Raw genomic sequence first — 25003 nt, 5'->3', positions numbered from 1 at the left:
CTCAGCCTCACAGTGCTGGCATTACACCATACTGGCCTAACAAGTGTTTTCGTAACTCAGAAAAATGCTCGACATTAAACATAGAACCTGCTGTGTTATGCATAACCTCATCGAAGAAAGGAGGAATGGCTGGAGAGTCCCAGAGTCAATTCTCAGGAATTATCACACTTGGGACCCTAAAATGTGTAGCCAAGCCAGGCCTTGGAGAGCCGAGAGACCAAGATGATGTGAACAAGACTAAAGACAGCCATGACTAAGGCATGGGCCCTCTGGACTAACGCTAACTGAAGGTGGGAAAAGAGGAACAGGACAGGACCGCTGTGGCAAACTGAGAAGCGCATTAGAGAAGATCCCACAGCATTTAAACTGTTGGCTGGACTTGACTAAGTGGAGAAAAGTAATCAGCTACAGGAAGAAAGGTACCATTTCCATGTGACAGAAAACAGAGCCTGCTCATGACTGTCACAAGGAAAGCCCAGCAAGCTCTAGGACTACAGACTTCTCATGCACAGGTCCCTGGAGAAAAACAAGAGCAAGTTTCCCCACAGCATGGTTACCCCACTGCTAGTGATCCCAACACAGGTCAGCCGAGGCCAGCGGGGTGGCAAGGTCTGTAATCCCAGCACTTAGAAGGCAGAGGCAAAGGGATTGCAAGTCTGAGGCTACCTTGTCTCAAAAAAACAACACACACAAGCCAGGGTGGTGGTGCACGCATTTCATCCCAGCACTCGGAAGGCTGAGGCAGGTGAATCTCTGTGAGTTCGTGGTCAGCCTGGTCTACAAGAGCGAGTTCCAGGACAGGCACCAAAACTACAGAGAAACCCTGTCTCGAAAACCCACACGCACAAAACTGTTGAAGTTTTGCTGACATGCAAGACATTTTCTATTTGCTGTTGGAAAAACCAATGTCTGCAGAACACTGAGGCCACCACTCTGTGCTTTCTTCTAGAACAAGTTACTCTTGGGCCTTTTATTGCGCAATAATTCCTATGCATTAAACCCTAGATAAGAATTAAATTATCCCCGACATTCTACAGCTGCTGGTGTGGTCTGAATGTGAGGGGCCCCCACAGGCTCAGGCTTCCAAGTCTTGCCTTGAGGACCTGAGGCCTTGCTGAGGAAGTGGGAGGGTGGAGAAAGCCCCCACCCAAGGCCTTATAGCCCAGCCTACTTCCTTCTCGCGCTCTCTCTCTCTCTCCTCACCCCCCCCCCCCCCCCCCCGTCTCTGCTTCCTGGGGTGCAATGTGACCAGCCACAGTCCTGCTCTGCCACCAGACCTTCCTGCCCCGCCAGGCTATGTTCACCAGAACCTTCCTCTCTTGGTTGTGTTTGCGAGAGTTCGCCACACAATGATAAAACCTGAACCACCTGCCCCACCTTTATTCTCCACAGCTCCTGGCTGATTCCTGACTCACGGAAGTTACTAACTTTGTAAAGATGACATCTTCTCCACATCGATTCTCTGATAAAGTCTAATTCGTAGACCAGGCATGCTAAGAGAATAACATCAATAAACTAGTCAGAAACGTTTGTGAGTTCCACAACTGTGGATTCAACAAACTACAGAGCAAAAATATTTGGAAAAAAATTATAGCTGCACTAAGCACACACAGACTTTCCATCTGGAAACGATCCTGAGCAGTAACAACTACCGACACAGGGCTCCCAGTGCATGGGTATCTGGGTATCAAGGGTGGTTTGCAAGCATAGGGGAGGATGGCATAGGCAGCACTGCATTTCATATAAAGGAGTGAGCGTCTGAGGTGTTGGAACTGAAGGACAACCCTTCTTAACAAAAGCTATATGCTCTCTCTAGCCGTCTCCATTACCAGGCTACTGTGGTACCATGGTTCTTATAGTGAAGTAGCCCTTGCTTCAGACAATGACCCCACAGTCAAGGGTAGTGTGTGTGGTGGTTTGAATGAGAATATATCTGAATGCTAGGTTTCCAGTTCACGGGACTGTTTGGGAAGGATTAGGAGGTGTGGCCTTGTTCTCACTCCAGGCCCAGTTAGCTTTCCTGCCTGCCGCATTGCAGGAGGAAGTTCTAAAGCCACTCCTGGTACTCCACCTGGTACTCCATTACCAGTTCAAAGTGTAAAATCAAATTTCTGGATGTTTCTGACATGGTGCATGCACCCACCACCACACAGCCCTGTGATCTGCAGCACTGTCTACTAGACACAGGCATAGAACCAAGGCTTCGATGAGGGTAGGGGCGCGATCCAGGTGAGGACACAAGACCACCTCAAGCTCTCGGCAGCTGTGAGGGAACTGGCAACTACCTTTTCTGCCACCTCGGAGTCCTCACGTCTTTACACAAAAATCACAACCCCCGCTGGATGGGAAGGCTTCCTGAAGCACCAACTTCCTTTTCTGAATAAACTACTTCCTTTTTTAATTTTCACATCCAGCAAAAACAAAGGTACATCTAGAAGTATATAAAATCTGTGTTTGAACGGTATTTCTTTACACACACACACACACACATATTTATGGATGTAGTTATTTATTTGAGGGGAGGCACACACCCCTGCACATCAGTGGATTCCAAGGCAGGGACTCTGGTCACTACGTACTGAGCCATCCTGCCAACCTGGCACAGGGTAGTTCAGTGGCCAAGCGCTGGCCTGTGGCCCGAGGACTTGCTCCAATCAGTTCACGATTAAAAGCAGAAGTAGAGGAGCAGCGACCTGGGCAAAGGTGGGCGTTCCTTTAGGAGCAAGCTTATTACTTCAGAGATGAAGGAAGTCACAGTCCTCTGCGCAGCTAGGAACAGAGTCAGAGACTGAAAAGACCTCCTGGTGAGGCACTGGCCCAGCCTGAGCAGCACCTGTGTCTGCCAAAGGGCAGAGACAGCCTCATGAAACCGCGCTGGAGCAACTGGAGAGCTGCGTGTGAAAGAATGAAGCCGGTCCACTTCCTTATCCAAACACAAAAGTAACTGAAAAGAGACCACAGACCTAACTAAACAGATGAGCTCAAACTACAAAACTGTCCAAAGAAAGCAGAAGCAAAGCCGGCACCGTGGCTCACACAGATAACACCAGCACTTGGGAGGCAGAGGCAGAAGAATCAGGAGTTCAAGGTTAGCCTCACCTATATAGTGAATTCAAAGCGAGCCTGCACTAGGGAGACTATCAGAAAAAAAAAAAACTACACACAACACACACACATGCATGCACACGCGTGTTATAGCTAGGCATGACATCATGCACGTACAGGTCCAGCAATGTGGGAGGCAGACAGGAGGACAGAGAGTTCAAGAGGACAATCTGGTCTCTAAGAGTGAGACCTCATCTCAAATAACCACGAGGGGGGCTGGAACGATGTCTCAAAAAAACAGCAATAAAGAGAAAAAAAAAAGGTAGGGAGGAAGGGAGGCAGGGTAAAGAAAAGTAAATGAAAAAGGGGAACAAATATGGAAATATGGACTGACATTTCCCTAAAGAACTTATAACAATATTCAAAGACTAGAGAAGTACATTGAGATGTATAGACTGAGTCTGGTGAATTCTGGCGTGGGTTTTTCTTCCTGAGGGGAGGGTTGTTTTTAATTTACAAGTTTTTTTATAAGTTCATAAAATTTCAAAAGAAAATGTTCACAACCAGGGACATACACAGCTCCATGGAAGCCCTAATTTGACGTCCTGAACTTCCTAAATGCATAAATGCAGAATATCCAATAACTACACGAAAAGATGCCAGGGACAATGACCCACTCGGGATACAAGTCATGCTTGGGAGCCGCCCCACCTCTGCCAGGACAGACAGATGACAAGTGCTGCACGCCTGAAATCCCAGCACTCAGAGATCTCCGTGAGTCCAAGGCCAGCCTGGGCTAGATAGCGAGACCCTGTACCTGGTAACATGAAAGTAAAACCATGCAGCCACTTGGAAAACTGGTCTGGCCGTTCTTCACAATGTTAGCCACAGAGTTACCACACAACCCAACAATTCTGCTTCTCAGTCTGCACACAGAGAAATGAAAATACGTATCTATTACTTCAAAGAACAACACTATTCTTAACAGTCCCCAAAATGGGAATAACCTACATTTCAAGCAGCCGATGAAAGGGTAAATACAGTGTGTATATCACACAATGGAGCATTACTCAGCGATAAAGGGAGTGAAGCATTTGCATTTCTATGACAACTGTGGAGCTTTGAAAGCACCATGGTAGGGGCTAGAGGAGCGCTCTCAAGGGACAGAAGCACTGAACTGTTGAGATCTTACAGAAGACTCGCCTATAGTTCCAGTTCCAGGGGATCTGACACCCTCTACTGACCTCCAAGGGCATAAGACACATACACGGTGTATGTTTGGACACGTAGGTCAACACACATAAAATAGAAATAAAGCCAGGTGTGGTGGCACACGACTTTAATTCCAGTACTCGGGAGGCAGAGGCAGGGGGATCTCTGTGAGTTTGAGGCCAGCCTGGTCTACAGAGCAAATTTTAGGACAGCCAGAGCTACATAGAGAAACTCTGTCTCAAAAATACTCAAAAAATAAACAAACAAACAAATCTAAAATGACAGACTATCACAAAAGACCACAGAATATATGATTCCAGTTGCAAGAAATGTCTGGAATAAACAAATCTATTAAAACAAAAACCTGATCATTATTTGCCTAGAACCAGAAAGGGGGGAGGAAATGGAGCGGTGTGTGACTATAAATAGGTATAGTGGATATAGAATAGACATAGGATTCTTCCGGAGATAGAAAAAACATCCTAAAGATTAGGTTGGGGTAAGAGTTATAAGGATCATTTAACATAGCATAGTAGCAAAACACCTGTAATCCCATCCACTTGAGAAGCTGGGGTAAAAGGTCCATGAGTTCAAGGCCATCTCGAGCTACATAAAGAGACCCCCATATCAAAACCAAAAACTTGAGGGCTGGGGCTATAGCTAGTGGTAGAATGACGGCTTAGTATACAAGGCTCTGGATTTAAATCCCCAGTGATCAAAATATTAATAATAATAATAAGACCGTGGGTGCAGGAGATGGTTAGCTCAGTGATTAAGAGGTCTCTCCCCCAGGGGGCCCCATGGTGGCTCACAACCATCTGTAACTCCAGTTCCAGGGGCTTCAATGATCTTCTTCTGGTCTCTGCAGGCACCACGCATGCACGTGGTACACAGACATACAAGCAGACAAAACACCCATACACATAAAGTAAAAAAAAAAAAAAATCAATCAATCAATTAATCACTATATTTGCCAGATAGTGGCACACTTATTTAATCCCAGGACTCAGAAAGCAGAGGTGGAGGCAGGCAGATCCCTGTGAGTTTAATATCAGTTCATTTAAACATCAAGTTTCAGGCCAGCCAAGGCTACATGGTGAAACCCTGCTCAAAACAAATACAACAACAAAAAACCCTAAAAAAAATATAAAAAAAGTCTTTAAGATCACTTAATTGCACACACCTTTTTAAAAATGCCTGTACATGCCGGGCGGTGGTGGTGCATGCCTTTAATCCCAACACTCAGGAGGCAGAGGTAGGCAGATCTCTGTGAGTTCGAGGCCAGCCTGGTCTTCAAGAGCTAGCTCCAGGACAGGCTCCAAAGCTACAGAGAAACCCTGTTTCAAAAAACAAAACAAAACAAAACAAACAAACAACAACAAAACAACAACAACAAAAAGCCTGTACAAGTATGTGAACATGTTCAGGTGTGTATTATCTGCAGAAGCTGGAGGGCAGCCTTGGGTGTCACCATGAGGAATGGCATCTACTTCCTTTGAGACAGGCTCTCTTATTGGCATGGAGCTCATGTCAGGCTAGAATGCCATAGAGGAGCCCTTTGGTGTTTGAATTCCTCCCTGAAGTGTGCGCTGCTATGCTCAATATGGTCTGGGAATCGAACCCAGACAGACCTTCAAGGCGATTGCTTTGCTGACTGCACCATCCTCCAAGCACCATCAAAAACCACTGGACAGAAACAAACTGTGCTCATCCTATAGGAGACGGGGAGGGCTGTACTGCAGATTCACACCCATCCTATAGGAGACAGGGAGGGCTGTACCGCAGATTCACACCCATCCTACAGGAATGGGGGAGGGCTGTACCACAGATTCACACCTGTCCTACAGGAGATGGGGAGGGCTGTACTGCAGATTCACACCCGTCCTACAGGAAACAGAGAGGGCTGTACCGCAGATTCACATCTGTCCTACAGAAGACGGGGAGGGCTGTACGGCAGATTCACCGTTCAGAAAATGTTCTGAGTGATTGCTCGTGTGTCACTCACAGGGACCCACACTTGAGGTGGCAGATCGCACTGCCACTTTGGGATTGTAAATCCTTCTTGAGGAAGCCCACATGTGCTAGTTAAGTTCTATTTACAGAGAAGTGAAAATGATGTCACTCCTTCCTCCTAGACAGGAATAACCACACAAATGAAACAGCCTGGAAACATGGCAGCTGCCGAGTCCAGAGGCTTTGTGTCTTTTGTTGGTGGTGGTTGTTTCCTTTTCTTTGGGGGGGGGGTAAGCTTTATTTTGCTTTCTGGAGACTAGACAATATAATCTACAGTATATATACTACACAGCCCACGCTGATCTCAAACTCATAAACCTTCTGCCTCTATCTTTGCCTAACTGTGGATACTATTTTTAATTTGACTTTTTAAAGCTGAATAGGTGTTTAGTAAAGATATGTCGGTATACGTTTAAGCACAAGGGTAAGAGCGAGGGTGCTGCAGAGTTAAGATGCGCTCTATGGGGCATGGACATCGGTTTCCCTGAGCACCGGAGTTTTTTAAAAGGTAAACACAGACGGTAAGAAAGAGGGGTGCTGGAGAAAGAATGAGTCACCCAGGAAAGTCACTGCCATTCTGGATTCTGACTCCACTCTCTCCACACCCTCACATCCCCTGCGTTTGGCACTAAAACTTCTTGAGAAGCCAAAAGAAGCAAGTGGCTCACGTGTATAGGCCGAACACTCAGAGGCAGAGGAAGCAGGGGGCCAGGATTTTAAACCAGCCTGGGCTACAGTGTAAGACCCTTTCTCTAAGAAAAACAAACCCTGAGAAGCTGTTCCTTTGCATGCTGCCGCTGTGCTAAAACACCACGATCAAAGCAACCAGGGCAGAAAGGGATTACTTAACATTCATAGTTCACCATGGAAGGAAGCTGAGGCAGAACGCAGGAACTGAAGCAGCAGAGGCTTTCTGGTTTGCAATTCAGGGCTTGCTCAGCCTGCTTTTCCTATGCTAAAGCAGAACCACCTGCCCAGGGATGGCACCGCCCACAGTGAGCAGGGTCCTTCCAGTCAATCACCAATCAAGACAATGCCTCTCTCCAGGCTGGTCTGATGGAGGGTGCACTCCCTCAACTGACGGCCTCTCTTCCTAGACAACTGATTTATGACAAGCTGACAAACTCAACTAACACAGAAGCCAAGGCCCCAGAGGTCTGGGAAACGAGCCCACAGTGCTCCACAGGGGCCGTCTCACTCCCTAGACCCCTTTATCCCACCCATCGAAGACCCCAAGGCTCCAACAGAGCAGATGCTCAAGTGCCCACTGCACCGTCGGGTTCTCTCTTTCTCCCCGAGAAAGGTATATTTACACAGCCGGCGAGGCCGCTCAGGCTGCACACTGACAGCATTTCAGGACTAACATTTGCTCTTGACTTGAGGCCCTTCCTTCTGGAAGCCTCGTAGGACCCCACTCTGCACTGGCCTTGTATCCTCCTCTCCTGTGCAGAAATCAAGGGTGTCCGGAGAAAAACTGCCTCAAGCAGGCAAGCACCCCTTTCTGCTCAAGTGGGAAACCCTGAGGAGAACGGTAATGAGGCACACCTTAGCACCTGGGACAAGTGTCCAACACTTAGACGGGTTTTCATCTCTAGCTTCAAGTCTGAGTTCCTAGTGCCTCTGATTTCCCTAAGTCGCAAAGTTGCAATTTATTCTATGTATGTTCTCAATCGACATTCCCTCTTCCAAGATAACTGCGGCTTTTGTCAAGTTTTAAAAAGTGAACAAATGCCGGGCAGTGGTGGTGCACGCACATGCCTTTAATCCCAGCACCCAGGAGGCAATGTCGGGTGGATCTCTGTGAGTTCAAGGCCAGCCTGGTCACAGAGTGAGTTCTGGGACAGTCAAGACTACACAGAGAAACCCTGTCGGGGGGGGGGGGGGGGGGGGGGGGGGGGAGGGGAAGGGGGATTCCAAAAGCCAAGGCCATGGGACTTAAAGTGGAGAATGAGAGACACTGTACCGCCCAAGGACTGAATGACTTTGAAGGTCCAGGAAGTTAACCATGCGGGGGTGGGGGTGGGGGGTAAATCAAGGCAGAAGGTCTCCTTCTGACCACCATTCATTCATTAGGATATCTAAGGTGGAACACCAACACTAATGCGCTCACCCACCCAGAGGACAAACCAACTGCCCTGTCAGTTCCTTCTCACCTCTGACACCACAAAAATGCTCGTTACCCAGGAGCTAAGGAAGGGCAAGTTTAGCTATTTCGTGTTTTGTTTTTGTTTGGAGACAGGGTACCAGCTGCCATACCATTCTTCTGGGATAACTTTAAAATTCTAACAGAGCAGAGGGCATGGTGGCACCTGCCTAGAACCCTAGCACTCAGGAGGTTCAGGGAGATGACCCTGCTTGAGAACAGGCTGGGCAACATAGAAAGACTCAGCTTTAAAACACACACACACACACACACACACACACACACACACACACACACGTGTGCATGCACAGCCTAAAGCTTTCCGTGTAAAAATAGGTAAACCCACTTGAAAAAAGGACAAAGTTGGTGCCAAGGTCAAAGAGAGCACTTAGGATGCACTGAGTCCCTGGGTCCCAACCCAAGCACAACCCACTCAAATCAAGAGATCCAAACTCTACCCGAAGAAGACTTAGTTAGGCTAACCAGGACACATCTGCCTACCAGCAGCCAAGGCTTTCTCCAGAGAAACCAAGACCAACAATCGACTATGTTTGTCCTCTCAATAATGCGGTGGCCATCGGTGCTGGAGCTGTCTGGATCTATCTCATGCCACATTTCACGTGGTACAGATGTTGGAAAGTCCTCACTCGGCACAGGGCCGCACGGCCCCAGCCGGAAGAGCGAAGGCAGGAGGCGCGTGCTAACAGATGGGCTTGTGGTGGAGAGACCTGAAATTGTGGGACTTCAATCCACTGCTGCCAAACAGCCATAACGTGCAATCTCTTCAGAAATAATTACTGCAGAATTCAAAATACCAACTGCTTCTCTCATAAAGCAGTAACCACCCACACAGCTGGGAAGCCGAGGCTCGGGATAAAAAGAGCTAGGAATGCTTAGCAAGAAGAGCCCCCAGACAGTGAGTTCAGGAGACACCTCAAAGCAGGATGGTCATTCTGTACACAGGAATGCTGTGCACACAAGAGAACTTAAGGGAAGGGAGTGGGGAGAAGTTTGTGGATCCGGAAGTTACACCCTTTGGCAATGGAAGAAGCTTGTGGTGACCAGTGCCAGCATGGAGTTCCCAATGAGCCTTCACTTGCTGGCATTCCCACCACTGGGCTAACCTGTGTCACTGAAAGGGTTCTGTGGAAGTAACAGTGTGACTTCTGAGGTTTCTGACTTGTTTGTTAATGGTCCAGCTGGCCTGGGGAGGTGAGCCAGCTGTCATTCTGTAAGGACAGTGAAAGGACACTGTGCAGGGCTCCCCCTTAGGACCTGAGCCTCATTCCACCAGTCAGCAATACCCGGTGAGAAAATCAGTGCCAGATGAAAAGACCTTAGTCTTGAGGTCAAGTTGCCCAGGGGTCTTGGTTTCACAAGTGCCAGCTAAGCTGCCCCATTCTCAATAACTGTTTCAAGCTAAGTTTTGAAATAATTTGCTATGAAGCAATGGGCTACCACCAACAACACAGAACTCCTATGGGGACCATGGACAGGGCTCAGAGGCAAGCACTTGTCCACCTCAGGTGAGACCTTGGTGCAATCCCCAGCACTACCAACAAAAACAAAAATAAACAACCCTTCTCTCTTGACCTAAAAATAGGTGCCAAGACCCAGGAGGCTGCCTGCCATCTCTACACAATCCCCTTTCCTCGCCCAGACGAGACTCAGAGAAGAAACCGATTCTTTCCTACATTTTCCTCATTGAAGAGCTGATACGGTTTTTACATTTATTTATTTATTTATTTATTTATTTATTTATTTATTTATTTATTTAGAGGCACGGTCTCTCTGCATAGCCCTGGTTGTTCTAGAACGATGAGCTCTGTAGACCACGGTGTCCTTGAACTCAGAGACCCACGCGCCTCCTCCGCCTGCGCGCGCCACCACACAGAAGCTCGAGCTAATTATCAAGAAAATAAACCATTTCCAGGGCCGCTGAACCACTTACCCAAGACGACTTTTGCTTCTGTTGGTTTGTATCTATGCAGCAAACTTCTGCTGTTCAAAACCCCAAACTACAATGTGTAGGTCAGACACATACATACACATGTGGACGTGCCTTCATGCCAAGTCCACAGGCACAGGGAGACTTCATCTTCTCCTGACTTTTTAGCTGTCACTGAGGCGGGTGCTCTCCCCTGCACACGCCCTGTTCTGGCAACGTTTTAAGGCCTTTCATTTCCTCTTAGCCTCCTCGAACACTGAACGGGGGATTCACAAATTCCCTGGAGAGGAAAAGCTGTGAAGCACATTTCCCAGAGCAACCCCTCCTCCCTGCCCTGTAGGAACGGAGAGTGAACTCAGGCTCGAGCGCTATGGAGGTCAGGGCGGTCTCAAATGTGTGCTGACCCTCCTGTCTCAGCCTCCCAACAGATGATAGCGGAGTTTACATATTTCTAAATCAAAACAAAAACTTCACACTGACTCTGTGTGTGTGTGTGGTGGGTGGGGGCACGTCAGATGGTTCTCTCCTTCTGTCACGTGGGTTCCAGGGATCATTCAAGCCATGAGCCTTGATGGCAAGTACCTCTACCCACTGGGCCACCTCACCCTTGCAGACCCAGAGTTTCCAACTTAAAAGCTGAAATTAAGACTGAGTGCGCTGCTGGCAATCAAGGCTCTGGTACTGGTGTCTCACTTTTTGAAATAGAAGCTATATCCTATCTCAGCATCACTGCTATAACGGGAACGCTAGAAACTACTTGTATCTAATTACCCAATAAACAAATGCGGCAGGAATAGCAAAAGCTGGCAAAGTGAGCATCCTGCAGTGGGGGCTGGGACACATGCGCTATTCCTTCCCAGCGGTGCTACAAGAGGCTACTGGGCCAGATACTGCGGTGCACACCTTCAACTGCAGCATGGGCCAGGCTGGGGCAGGAGGACCAGGAGCTAGAGGCTTCCCGGGCTCCATGGTGACTCAGCCTCAAAGGCAAATGGAATGAAGAGGGGGGAATGAAGGGGCTAAGGATGTAGTTCAGTGCGAGAGCTGACAGAGGTAGCCCGCCTGGCAGAGCAGCCAGCGGACACACTCGCCCTGGTGAAGCAGAATGTTTGGGACTAGGCTGGTGCTTCCAAAGTGGAGGCTGAGATCTTAAACTCAAAAGCAGCAAGGCCTTTCCACAGCCAGCAATTACAGTCACAGGCATAGTCGGCAACCTTGGTTATCAAAGCTTGAGGAAGATGGCTGTTCAATGGATAAACGTGGACTCCCAGCCCTACTGTGGATTTTGGAGATTATGAGAAAACAGTTACACCCCAAGGCTGCCTACAGATAAGACTGTTGCTTCAGAGCGATTACAATGGCTTTTCTGGCTCCTCGTTATGACTTGGAACTCGCTCTATGGACTAGGCTGGCCTCAAACTCCTGACTGCTGGGACTAAAGGCGTACACCACCATTTCTTTGGTTTTCTTTGAGAAAGGGTTTCATATAACCCAATCTGGTCTTGAACTTATTCTGTAGCCAAAGATGACCTTGAACTCCTGCCTCTCCTGCCTCCACCTCCTGAGTTCCACCACTCCAGCTCTTTTTGGCATCTCCAGAGCTACTCTCTCTGTGTGTGCCTTTACCCCACACTCACTGTTCTACCCCCCAAGCCCCATTGGTAGAAAATGCCTGTCACTAAAAATTATTGTAGGAAATGAACTAGTTTTAGTTTATGCCCTGGTAATAAGGAGGAATGTATCTCAAGAATGAGTTTAATCCTTAGAATACTTAAGAAGGCCTTGTAGCTGGGTGTGGTGGTGCACACCTTTAGTCCCAGTACTTGGGAGGTAGAAGCAGGAGGATCTCTGTGAGTTAGAGGCAGCCCAGTCTACACTGTGAGTTTCAGGACAGCCAGGGCTACACAAAAAAACGGGCTTGAAAAGCCAAAGCAAACAAACAAATACACAAACAAAGGCCTTGACTTTGCTACATCTAAAAAGAATACGCAGTCAAAAGTTACTAAAATGCTTACTTGGTGCAGGTGAGGATAGCTCCTCTGCCCAGGTGTTCTTTACCCAACACTGTTCTGGTTCTGAGAAAACAGCTTTGTACACACACAACAGTATCCCGGGTGGAATGCCTTATGGAGAGGAGGCGCAGCACTTCTTCCACACCTCACTGCATTCTAACAAACCAACATTCCCCATTGGGAAAGAAACAGGAATGCAGCAGGCTGCTGAGGTCTTCAGGACTCAGACATCCTGTGCTAGGATCACATCAAAAACTAAACGAAGCTGTGAAAGCCAATCACACCAAAAACTAAAAGCATTAACCTGTGGCATGGTAGACATATGTCAAACTGTTCGCCTAGGTAATATTTAATGTCCCTAATTAGTCTCATCATTTCTAGGAAATTCTAATAAGGCAATCTCTTGACACGGGCAAAGAAATATTCAACAAAATCCTGAGGAAAACATACTTGTGGATTTGAATGGATCACTTCAATATGTAACTAATAAAAGGTATTTGCATAATATTTGCTTATAAATATGCTCAAAGCTTTAGAATAAAAAGTCTAGGGCTTAGATTTTAGCAAGATCTGCATCCTAGGTCTTAAACATATAGTCTACAGTTTGATAACTCTACCATATATCAATACACTCATACACAGCACCCAACACTACATCAGAAACACTGAATATGTAAAAGTCTGTGTTGGTGAGGACAGACAGATACGTCAGTGGTTAGCAATCCATAATGTTCTCGTGAGAGCCATGTGTAGCTCACAACCACATGTAACTCCAGCTCTGAAGATCATTGCAGTCCAGACTCAAACCCACACATAGACATATAATCAAAAACTAAAATAAGATCTGATTTTAAAGGTCTATTTTGGTACTTGTATTTAATGACTCCAAAATGATTTCTTACATAATTAATTTCTTTTCCATACACACACACACACACACACACACAATTCTTTAGTTGTAATGGTCTATCCTGTCCCTTTAAGAGACAAGCCCCACCTACTCCCCTTCCCTTCCAGTCTGCACTGCTCTCTCTGCCCCCATCTCTCTTCATAAGAGGTGGCTACTGCCATGGCTCCACTCCTCCTTCTCCCCTCCCCCCCTCCCTCCCCTTCTCTCTCTCTCTCTCTCTCTCTCCCCCCCCCCCTTCTTCTTTCCTCTCCCCTTTCCCTATCCCTTCTATAACCCACTAAATAAATACCCACTTTCTCTGCATGGCACACCTATCTGTCTCTGTCTCTCACCTGCTGTCATGGGACCAGCTGACCCGCCACGCAGCTCCCTGCCTGAGACCCTGAGACCGACCCGCGGGCCCCTTGGGGAACGGCACCATTTTATTTTTACCATTACATTAGTGTCAAATCATTTAAAATTCAAGTATACTGTCTCCAAAGGAGACAAAAAGTCAGGCAACCTTTCTCCCGTAAGGAAGCCTTTCCCGACCACATGGGCCCACACAGGTGGAAATTGGTACTCACTGTTCAGTTGCTATTTGAGTACAGCCACCTTCTTTATGCTTTATGTTACAATCCTAGTGATTTCTCTGAAACTAGCAGAAGTGTGGATAGAGGTTACCAAACCTCTCCAGCCCCAAGTACTTGACTACCAAGACACAAAACCAGTCACACAGAAAACCTGAGCATGGATATATTCCCAAACAGCATCACCACAATTTTTTTCAACCATTTAACTTTTGAGGGGATTTTTGTTTTGTTTTGTTTTTGACTGTCCTGGAATTCACCATGGAGACCAGTCTAGCCTTGAACTAAGAGATCTGCCTGCCTCTGCCTCCCCAGTGTTGAGATTAAAAGTGTGCCCCACCACTTCTGGCTCAATTATTTAAAATTTTTAAATTCTTTCTGTTCCTGGAGAGGGGGAAAAAAAATAAGAAGTAGGTAGGTGACCAAATTTAGCCTGGAGCATGGCTTGTTGTCTCTGATCTAAATACCAAAGTTCTGTCAATGAATAATTTTGCATTTCTCAATGGTGGTGGTGCACACCTTTAATGCTAGCAGCACCCCCCCCCCAAAAGGCAAGTGGATCTCTGTGAATTCAAGGCCAGACTGGTCTATAGAGCGAGTTCCAGGACAGCCAGGGCTACACAGAGAAACCCCGTCTCAGAAATAAACAATTTCATTTCTCACATGAACATCAGCAATAAATAACAGTAGGTGGATTCCGTTTCTACTCCAGACTGCACTGCACCGGTTAAGTATCTGAAATGCCTAGGCATTTGAAAATAAAAATGGACCGGTGGGGTTAACTAGTTTTCCAAGGCTAATGTAGGGGCTCCTACATTAACTAACATTCTCTTTTTCAAAGAAAGGAAACCATCTGTACATACAGGTACGATCACAAAGGGAGAGGGACCTAACTGACAAAGAAAACCTCTGCAGTTCTGGTAGTGGGGTTGTTCTGGTTTTGCTTATTTTTAACAGGCTTTCACGATATAGTTCGGGTTGGCCTAGAACTAGGCTTTTATAGGCTGAAACACCTGAATAAACCTACAGCCCCTATTCCTGCAAAAACAAAAGTGTCTGTGTGAGAAGGTGAGGGGCTTCCTCAGAAGTTCTTGGGGGGAGGGGGGAAGGGTCTTCACCAGCACACATCCCAGCAAAGACCAAACAAAATGAAAGAAAGCACCTCATTGGCTAGCGAGATGGCTCAGTCATAAGTCTGGTGATCTGAGTTCAATCCCTAGAACCCACATAACAGTGGATGTATATTGGCTCCATTTTTGTCCTCTGTACCCTATTCTCTCTCTCTCTCTCTCTCTCTCTCTCTCTCTCTCTCTCTCTCTCTCTTCATTTTTGTCCTCTGTACTCTATTCTCTCTCTCTCTCTCTCTCACACACAACACTCTCAAGTGCACACACACTCTCTTTCACTCTCTTATAAACATACACACTCTCACACACACACTCTCTTACACACACACACACTCTCTCACACACACACACACAAATTCTCTCTCTCTGGCATGTGTGCCTCTCCTCACAATAATGATAATTTTTTTTTTTAAAGCAGAGGCAGAAGGACCTCTATGAGCATGGCTATTACAGTGCAAACCCAGCTTGAGCATCCTTGTTGGGAAAAGCGGACTGCAAATGTAGAACTACCAGTGGAAATTTTACAGTTGCCAGTTTGGTATTTCCAAGAAAACTTTCAGTTAGTTTATTACATATTCAGAAGCCAACTTTTTCCTGTGCCTAAAAAAAGTCACAACCTGACCTACTATTTAATTGTTAGCATAAAACCATCTTAAGAGGACTCACTTAAAAAATTACATACATTCTTAAAACAGTTCCAATAAAAAGCAAAACTGTACTTCCCTTCAAATTTAAAGAACGAGAAGGCAGGTGATGGAGGAGGCTGCTCTACCAGGGGACCCAAGTTCAATTTCCAGCACCCACATGGCAGATTACAACTGTCTCTTACTCTAGCCCCAGGGGACCCAACACCCTCACATAGACACACACAGGCAAAACAGCAACACACATAAAAATAAATAAATCATTAAAAAAAAGGAAAGAGCTTTTGCTCAGTGAAACCATCTTCAGTGAGACCTGTGCTTCTCCTTGTTCTCACTACTTTGTATGCGTGACAAGGTGATCCCCAGGCTGGACTAGCTCCAGAAGGTCCTTAAAAGGCCAGACACCAACCAACCAGTCTTAGGAGTCACCCACTGTCTAAAGACCTTACACAATATGTAGGGTCGGTTCCCACCCCTCACCCGGGAGACACCCCTCCCTCCCCCAGACACACTCTGCAGCCACAAACTACCCTGGAGAGCTCTGCTGATGTAAGGCTCCCTAAGAAGAAAACATTTATACAGAAGGAAAGAGCGTGAGAGTCACTAGAACGGGAAGGACCAAACAATTGAGTGGCTGCGGCTGGGGGGCGGGGGCAGGGCCAATCCCAGCCTCTATTCATTTACCGGGGAATCTGGCAGAGGAATCAGAAGAGCAGACTGGTAGAATGCTGAGGAAAGGCTGCCCGAGCTGAGGACAATTCAAAGAGGCTTTCAAAAACAGCTACTTAACGTCTGTCCTATGGGCTTTATTTAAATTTGATGAGAAGGTCGGAGAAATAGTTCTTTCTAGCTTCTAGACTTCTCTCCCAATCTGCAAGGAAGCTATGGGGGCAGGCGGTATCTTCATCACAGAAACTACTGTGTAGCTCTGCCACACACCCTCTGCCACGTGCCAGGCCATGCCAACCAGGAGTCCTGACCTGGTAGCAGAACAGAGCAGGCCGAAGGTGCTGTTTTGAGTCTCAGCACGGTACACCTAGCATGCAGATGACAAAAAAAAAAAAAAAAACTGCAAAAAAAGAGTGATGTGTACCAATAAATCTAACCCCTCTACAAAGTCCAGAGACTCGACTTCCCCAGGCAACTTGTGACGAAGTAAGCAGTAAGCTACACCAACTGTGGACCTAAGGGAGTCAGAACCCATCCCAAGATCAGGTAACGGAAAGCCCTTCCATCTGTTACTATATGGTGTATGGTGATGGTGTTAAAGGCAGTGGGAGGGAGAAACCACATGCAAAGGACATCCACCCCAGAGCCCCTCCTGCTTAAAGCAAACAACCTTGTCAAAAGGAAGTCAGACCCAGCACTGGAGAGGCTGGGGCACGAGTTCACGAGTTCAAGGCCAGCCTAGGCTACACAGGAAGACCATTATTTATCTCATAAACAACAAAAGACCTGGGCCAGCAAGATGGCTCGGGGAATAGACGTATTTACAGATAGACCTGACGACCTGAATTCAGTCCCTACAGCCAGCATGGTGGAAGGACAGAACCAATTCCGATAGCTGCCCTCCAAACTCCACACTCGGGCAGTGGCACATGCCCCTACTACCACCAAATAATAAATGCAAAAAAAAAAATAATTTTTTAAATTTAAAAACTATGCCCGAAGTGGTGGCTGACACCTTTAATCCCAGTACCTGGAATGCAGAGGTAAATGAATCTCCCTTAAATTTGGGGGGGGGGAGCAGCCATGATAAGCTAAATCTGGGCAGGTCACCCAAAGGAAGCTCTTTACTTCCCACCATTATCACCTGGGACTCTGGTCATCGATGAATTTAAATGGAGTCTGGAGTCTCAATAGTTTATCCTGAGACAATGCCTGGCTGCAGGAGGAACCACAGGCTGAGACCCCCACCCAAGAGCAGACCATTCAAAGGAAATGCCTGGCATTCCAACCGCTGTAGATAGGATCACCTGCCAGGGCACCTCAACAGGACACCCCTGGACAAATGTCAGTCAATCAGAGGTCCTGAACCTCAGAAACCCCCCTCACCCCCACCTTTACTACTATAAAAACCCAATTCCAACTGAACTCAGGGCTCTCCGTTTATTACAATATGTCGGACATGCAGAGAGACCGAGTTTGCAAACTTGATTAAAATAAAGGCTCTTTGCTTTTACATATGGGTCTTGGTCTCCTTTGTTGGCTCGGTGGGGACTCCATGGATTTGGGTAACAAGCTCAAAGCCAACCTGATCTACACAGCGAGTTCCAGGCTAGCCATGGCTACATAGTTGAGGCCCTGTCTCCAGGAGTTAAAGCATTGCAACAATGAATTAAATTGTCCCCGAGAAGGTACGTTAAAAGGCATAATTTACCAGAAATGTGCCCTTATTTGGAAATGGTATCTTCAGAGGTGCAATGAAGTTAAAATGAGGTCACGCTAGTCTGGAGAGAGTATTAAACTGAATGGCCTGAGTCCTCATAGCATGGCCACAGGAAGACACAGACTTTCAGGGAAAACCCACCGTGTGATAAAGCAAAGAAGAATTAGGTGGCCGCAAGCCAAACCCCAAGGGCTATTGACAAGCAGCAGAAGTTAGAACAGACAAGAAAGTTTTCCTCAAGTCTTCAGGAGCCTGACTCGGCCAACACTCGGGTTTCAGACTTCCGATTCTGATCAGCTCTCAGCAACTATGAGAGTAAACTTGTTTTGAGCTCCTTGGTTTATGGAATTTTGTTCAGATACCCTACAGCCGCTCCTATCTCACTCTGAAAACCTATCATCATTATAATTGCCTGGCCTGCCTCTCGCCTTGCTGACTTCAGCTCCTGTTACTTAGCAGCCCAGTCATTCCACGTGGGCAGCACTGGCCTCTGGGCCTGCTCCTCCAGAATGCATGATTCTCTAGACCCTAGGGCTCCATGCTTAGGGGCTGCCTCTCTGCAAACACCGTTCCCTCTGCAGAAAGGATTCTTCACCCAAAAACACACACAACTCTTGTTTCCTCAACTCTCGCCTTAGGAGTCTGTTCACGGTACTGTCTCTATCAGGTTCCCCTAAACTAACTTCCCGCACCATGAACCAGACCCATAGGTCAGCCCCCACCCCCACAGTTCTCCACAGAACTTAACATAACTCAACAGATATTTTGCTTTTACGGCTTAAAAGGTTCGCCTCCCTCCAAAATGTTGCTCAGTGAAATCAGGGATTCAACTTCCGTATCACAGTGCCTCTATTGACTGAAGGGAACAAATTAATTCCTATTAGAACAAATGAAATTTTATCCAAAACTATGTAACAATAAACCAAGCATGGCGATGAGGGCCTATCATTCCAGGATTGGAAGCGGCAGAATCAGTTCAAGGCTATATTCAGCTACAGAGTGAGTTTCAAGGCTACCCCGGGCTATCTAAAACCCTGTCTCAAAAAAATAAAATTTTTATTAATTTAGTGGGCCGGAGGCATCTAGAATTGAAGGGAATGTATGAGATTGGGCTCTGGGGGGAAAAGGAGAGGGTGTGTGTTGTTTACACTGAAGGGCTCCCAACCAGTCCTTGGTGGGAAGGAAAGGCAAGCAATTTTGAAACTGTTTAAGATTCCTGACTCAAAAATCAACTCTTACCTATAATTTTGTGTCTAGCCACACCCTTGTAGAAACAACTAGACTGCGGACTCTGGGAGGCCAGATTTAAACATAACCCAACCCGCCACTCACCCAACTTTTACTTATTCGGGGTTAGGAGCAGGAATGGCTGGGAATGTCGATAATCTCATACTCCAAAAGCATAATCTCTCTTCAGAGAATGAAGCTTGGGATCACCAAATCATCAAAACGTTTATTTTACAAAACAAAAAGCCAAGCCTTCCAAATCAGCCTCTTCTAGAGCAAGGAGACAATTGCTAACTTCTCTCAAGTGGCTCAAGTGGTCCTCGAGAAGCACATGCACCCCTTCTTATGGTTCCCCCCCCTTTAAAAGTTAAAACCAAAAAAGTGGATAATTAAAGTTGTTTTACCTTGGGGTTTGGCCTCAGGTTCTGCCAATCCTAGAGGTGAGCCACAAGACTCCTTGAGAGGCGATCTGATTGGGGTTTCCGCTTCAGGAGTCTCAAAATTACCTTCAGAATCCGAGCTGCCAGGGGGGAAAAACGAGGCATTACCACGGTCAACGGTATTTCGAACTGCCTTTAAACTGCACTTACAACGGTGCAAGTCCAGGACCTCCGTCTAACTTTACAACCAACCAATCCTCAACCCGGCTGAGGGAGAGGCTGCGGCAGTTTTTCAGCGATGCACAGCATCCTAGCTCCCCGAAATCTCTTCTGTCCTCTGGAACGTCTCACCAGGACCACTTATTTTTGAGGTCATCTTTGCCTTTCACACCCGAAACGGGGGGAGGGGAGCTTTCCAATCAACTCCTCGTAATGGACCCCTTTTCCAGAGGCTTAAAAGTGAATATCGCCCCCCCCCACCCCGACCCAAACTAAGGCAATTCTTAACCATGCCTTCCTTGTTCCTTGGTAGGCCTCTACCTGTCTCAAAGTCACTCGCGGCTGAAAATGCCGTCACCTGCCTTCCACAATCACACGTGTGACAGCTCAGCAGAGACCACCATTTCTCACCAGCTGCCAGGGGCCTGTCATCACGCGATCCTCTCTTACCACGGCAGCATTTTCGGACACTGCGGGGCCGAGATGGATGCGGGGGAGGGGGCGATGATTTCCTGCCCACAGGGTAAAAGCTACAAAACCCACCTGGTCTCATCAACTGACACCACCCGGTGTGGCTGTGTCGGAGCCGGGGTGTCGACGCTTAAGAGAAAACGAGCCAGGCAAACCGGGATGGGGAGACCGCCGATTCGGGGCTGGGTTCAGAAAGCTCACAGCGAAGACATGGGACGAAAAGCACACGGGCAGACAGAACATCCCGAACTTTCGGGTGCACAGCGGGGACCCGGCTGCGGGCAAGACGCAGCCAGAGCCGGCAACACGGTTGCGCGCACACAGCATGACCGCGGTGGGAGGATGGCGCGCGCCTGCATCCCGGCTGGGATGCGGTGTACTTGCCTGAAACTCAGGGATTTGGTCTCGGCTTGCGAGTCCTCCTCCTCTTCGGGGTCACCCTCGGGACCTCCGGTTTCTTCCTCGCCCGCGCCCGCACCGCGGACCGCGGACCACGTCCACTTGGCCCACTGCACAGGCGACAGGATCTGCCAGGGACTGAACGCCATGAGCGCGGCTGCCGCCCCGGCGGTGGGAACGGCGGCCTCCTTCCTTCAAAATGGAGGGGCTGTGACAGGCGCCGGCGACCCGCGGATGTGGCTTAACGGGCGAGCGCCGTCGGGCCGGGCGCAGCGCTTCCTCCCACGGCCCGCAGCGCCGCTCGCCCCCGCTCCTCCGAGCCGCCGCGCCACACGCTCGCCCCCGCGCGCCCCCGCTCGCCCGCCTGTCCCCTCCCTCTTTCCCTCCCTCCCTGCGCGGCTTGGCTCTGGGGTCGGCTCCCGCCTAGAGCAGCCTGGGCCACCGCGGAGCCGCGCCCCTGGAGCCGCCCCCTCGGACCGAACTACTGGCGCGGCGCGCGGGGGCGACGGCTGGGAAGGCTTTGGGGCGCGCTCCCCCCGCCGCGCTGGTCGCGCCCGGCCTTGCTCGGGCAGGGGCTGCCCGACCGATCGCGCTCGCTTGCTTGCCCTCCCTCCCCGCGGGGACCCGCGCCTGCAGCTCGCCGTGCCGCGCGCCGCCGACGTCCGTTTCCTAGCGTGTGCGCGCTGCTGCGCCTTGCGCCTTTCCTCTTCCCCCTTTTATCTGTTCTTCCTGCCGCTACGACTTAATGGCGTGGCTGACGCTGGACCGCACAGAAGTTAAGCCCTTCATTTAAAAACAAAAGCAAAAGCAAAAAAAAAAAAAAAAAAAAATTCGGAACCTCTGTTGTGCCCGCTCCCTGACACTACTCATCTCCATCCCCATTACTCCCAGGATTTGGGAGGCTCCCCCTGCCAACATAAGATTGAAGATGCCTTGCCTGCACCAAACCACACTCACAGAGGCTCTGGAGTGGCCAAACCTGGGATAGAGGACGTAAAATTGCCCCCTGACAAGACAGCCTGAGCGGTTTCCCGTTGTCCATCCTTTTCAGAACTTTAAGGGTTTATTCATATAATCTAGGTCTTTGGTTACTGATGTCATTTCCCGCTTCGGTACGAAGCCAGCAGGCCTGGTGACTGCAGCCTTCAGGATAAAATCTTTTTATCTTTGAAGGCAAAAAGAAGAGTTTTCCTTCATCTCTGAAAGATTCAACGAAGGAACTGCCCCAGGCCCTCTCCTAGTGAACCCGTTGCCTCCGACGCCAAGCTTGAGTCTCTTGATGCGTCAGTAATGTGTTTCTTGTGCTGCTGTCGTTTCTGAGTCTCGGGGAACCTGTGATGTGGCTACAATGCCCACAGAGTGCGCGCCTCCAAAATTCAGGACAAGGTCGCGCTGAAACTTGTAGGACACTGATGATCTCCTGAACGGAGTTGGCACCAAGTATACTGCTGATGAATCAGAAAGGTCTTACATACTCCCTAACAAAGCAAACATGTAAGATAAGGCTTGGCAGGTATCCCACCGTAATGAAAAGGCAGGAGGATGCTTTGGAATCCATTACTGCTTCTTGCCAGAGATAAACAGGACTGTCAGGAAAGAGTGGCGCAAGACTTAAAAAAAAAAAAAAAAGGCAGAAGTTATTTTGTTTCAGGTCTACAAGAACTATGCCAACACTATCCAACTGTTGGTGTCTTGGGTGTATGATCACCAAATAAATCTTCAGGTTAGAAATCCCTTAGATTTCTTGGTTTGATACACGTATCCTGTGGCCTGAATATAATCCCCACATGAATCAGCACTTGGTTTTGAACATTCTTCCTCAACAGTGCTAGAATCTTTCCCCCTTCTTCCCATCCTTGGGGTGATGTGCATAGTTCCTGCACTCCCTAACCTCTTAGAACCTCGGTTTCTAGGCTGAAGAGATGGCTCAGAGGTTAAGAGCTCTGACTGTTCTTCCAGAGGACTTGGGTTCAAGTCCCAGCACCTGCATGGCTGCTAACAACTTGTAACGCTTAAGACCTGACATACAAACATACAGGCAGGCAAAACACTAATTAATGCACATAAAATAAAAAATATATTTTACAAGATCCTGCTTCGTTAGTCACCATCAGCAAGGACCTAACTTTTATATACGCCCAAGAACACCTAGGTGATTGTAAAAACATAAACTCACTCTGGGAATCTCGCTAGCTCAGAGGGCGCGCACAAGACCTAGCCCACACAAGATCCTGAATTCCATCCCTATCCTGAAGCAAGGAGGAGGGGTTCAGTGGTGTCTAGACAGTTGTATGTGTATTATACTGTCCTTGAGGAACTGTTAAGATGGTAAACTTGGCAAACGATATCTAACTCAGGCTGACTACTGCTCTTGCTCCCAGAACAACCGGTTTTCTTCGCCTGCAGAGCTTTCTGCATTCCTGAACTAAACCTCTTCTCCCGCCTGAATCCCAAATCCCCACCCCACCCCAAGATTCTTGGCCCTGGCTAGCCAAACTCCTCTTCTCAGCCAGCTCAGTGGCGTCCTGTGAGAAAGCACCTCTGTGCTCCCTACCCTTGTATACCTGAGATCATGGCTGTGGCCTTTAGTTGTAAAAGTGAAAAGGAGCTTCCTCAGGAGGACACCAGGACGACAGGCATAAGCCAAGCCTGTCTCAGGGTGTAAGGTATAAGGTCACCCTACACCTAGCGTAGCACATGCAACACGTTTATTTACACACATTCATCCTACAGTTGAGCCATAAAATTCCAAAGGTCAGAGACCATGCCATATTTATGATAATATTTTTGTCTTTCCCGAAACTTAGGACAAGTGAGCATCCTCAATAGTGGTCAATAAATTATATAAGCAAACATACTAGTTTCCATTTGTCTCCCCCAGTTTGACTAAGCTCCTAGGGAAGCTATGTCTTAAAGAAGCAAAGAACAGAACCAGCTCCCAGGGGTGGCGCAGAGTGATAAAGGGTGGCTGTGCGGCCGCAGTTTGAGAAAAGAGGAGCAAAAATGCCTGTCTTGTTCAAGACACTCAGAGTAAACAGCAACAAAGTAACTTGCTCCAAAGTCTTCAGGGATTGTGTATTTCCCTAAAATTCCAGAAAAGGTAGACTGATGGAGGAGGGTTATCTGTTATTGTTACTTTCATTGGTTAATAAAGAAACTGCCTTGGCTTTTGATAGGACAAAAATAGCAGCTTAGATAGGTGGAGAAAACAGAACAGAATGCTGGGAGGAAGAAGGGAAGTGAGGCGGTCGCCATGACTCTCCTCTCTGAGACAGCTGCAGGTTAGAATCCTCCTGGTAAACCACCACCTCGTGGTGCTACACAGATTATTAGAAATGGGTTAGATCCATATGTAAGAGTTAGCTAATAAGAGGCTACAGATAATGGGCCAAGCAGTATTTAAAAGAATACAGTTTCCGTGTAATTATTTCGGTGTAAGCTAGCCAGGATCCGGGTGGGAACGCAGCCCGCCTTTCCGTTGCTCCTCACCACTACAGTAGACCATGGTAGCTGCCATCCTCAGCTGCCCGGAGCAGAATGTCTGCAAACACATAACTGAGCAGTCAAGAAAGCTATTTGTTTTGGAAATGACCTTCAGCTGAGAAAGGGCCTTTTATTCTTTTTCACAGCTTCGTGCCCTTCCCAGAAGCTATGGGCCAGGATAACATGAAAATCTAAAACATAGTTCTGTGGGACTGGAGACGTAGCTCTGTGGTATTAGCTGGTGCGTAGCGTGAATGGGGCTCTGGGTTCAGTTCCCCCTGACAAAAATAACTCCTTCAAAGCATCCCACAAATGATGGCCAGGCCATGCATGACAGAGCAACCCAGGTTACAGAGGGGTCTGCAGTATGGGTCTCCTTAGTAAAAGCTAAACGAACTGAGTCGGGGCTGGAGAGAGGGCTCGGCGGTTGAAAGAATTAATTGCTGCTGTACGGGACCCAGGTTCAGTTCCCACCGCCCACAAGGCTACATACAGCCACCCTTCATTCCAGTTCTAGGTACTTGCTTGACACCCTCTTCTGGCCCACAAGGGCACGAGAGGCATACATGCATGCACGCAGGCAAAGCACACAGACATGTAAACAACTCAATCTGAAAATAAACCGAGTAAACAAATTCCGATGCCTAAGACTCCGCTGGCCCTGATTCTTGTTAGCCTCCGCTAAGCCCCAGCTTGCCTCCACCTTAAGCTGCCTTTGTTCGCCTAGAATCTAGTTTTTATCCGGAATCCTGCAGGTTCGGTTTAATGAGAATCTCCACCCTCAACCTCTCACACTGGCCTGCCTTCCCTAA

General features: G+C 48.0%; 1 protein-coding gene across 6 annotated transcripts in view; it reads right to left on the bottom strand.

The window, feature by feature from the left end:
• Tacc1 (transforming acidic coiled-coil containing protein 1) overlaps positions 1-25003 on the bottom strand; it is a 91190-nt gene that overhangs the window by 32330 nt on the left and 33857 nt on the right. For 2 of the 6 annotated variants that reach the window (XM_087901043.1, XM_087901044.1), the window contains exon 2: positions 19644-19759. The exons of 1 other annotated variant lie outside the window; for it this stretch is intronic. In XM_087901043.1, the coding sequence (XP_087757169.1) occupies positions 19644-19759 (116 nt within the window). Of the gene's footprint in view, positions 1-19643; positions 19760-20693; positions 21016-25003 lie in introns of those variants that run through there. 3 more of the 6 variants (XM_087901041.1, XM_087901042.1, XM_087901045.1) reach the window with 3 other exon arrangements.

Source organism: Myodes glareolus, chromosome 23 (genome assembly GCF_982192425.1).
Source record: "Myodes glareolus chromosome 23, mMyoGla1.1, whole genome shotgun sequence".
Classification (NCBI taxonomy): Eukaryota; Metazoa; Chordata; class Mammalia; order Rodentia; family Cricetidae; genus Myodes; species Myodes glareolus.
The sequence above is the reverse complement of the archived record's forward strand: the minus strand, read 5'-3'. Positions and strand labels throughout refer to the sequence as shown.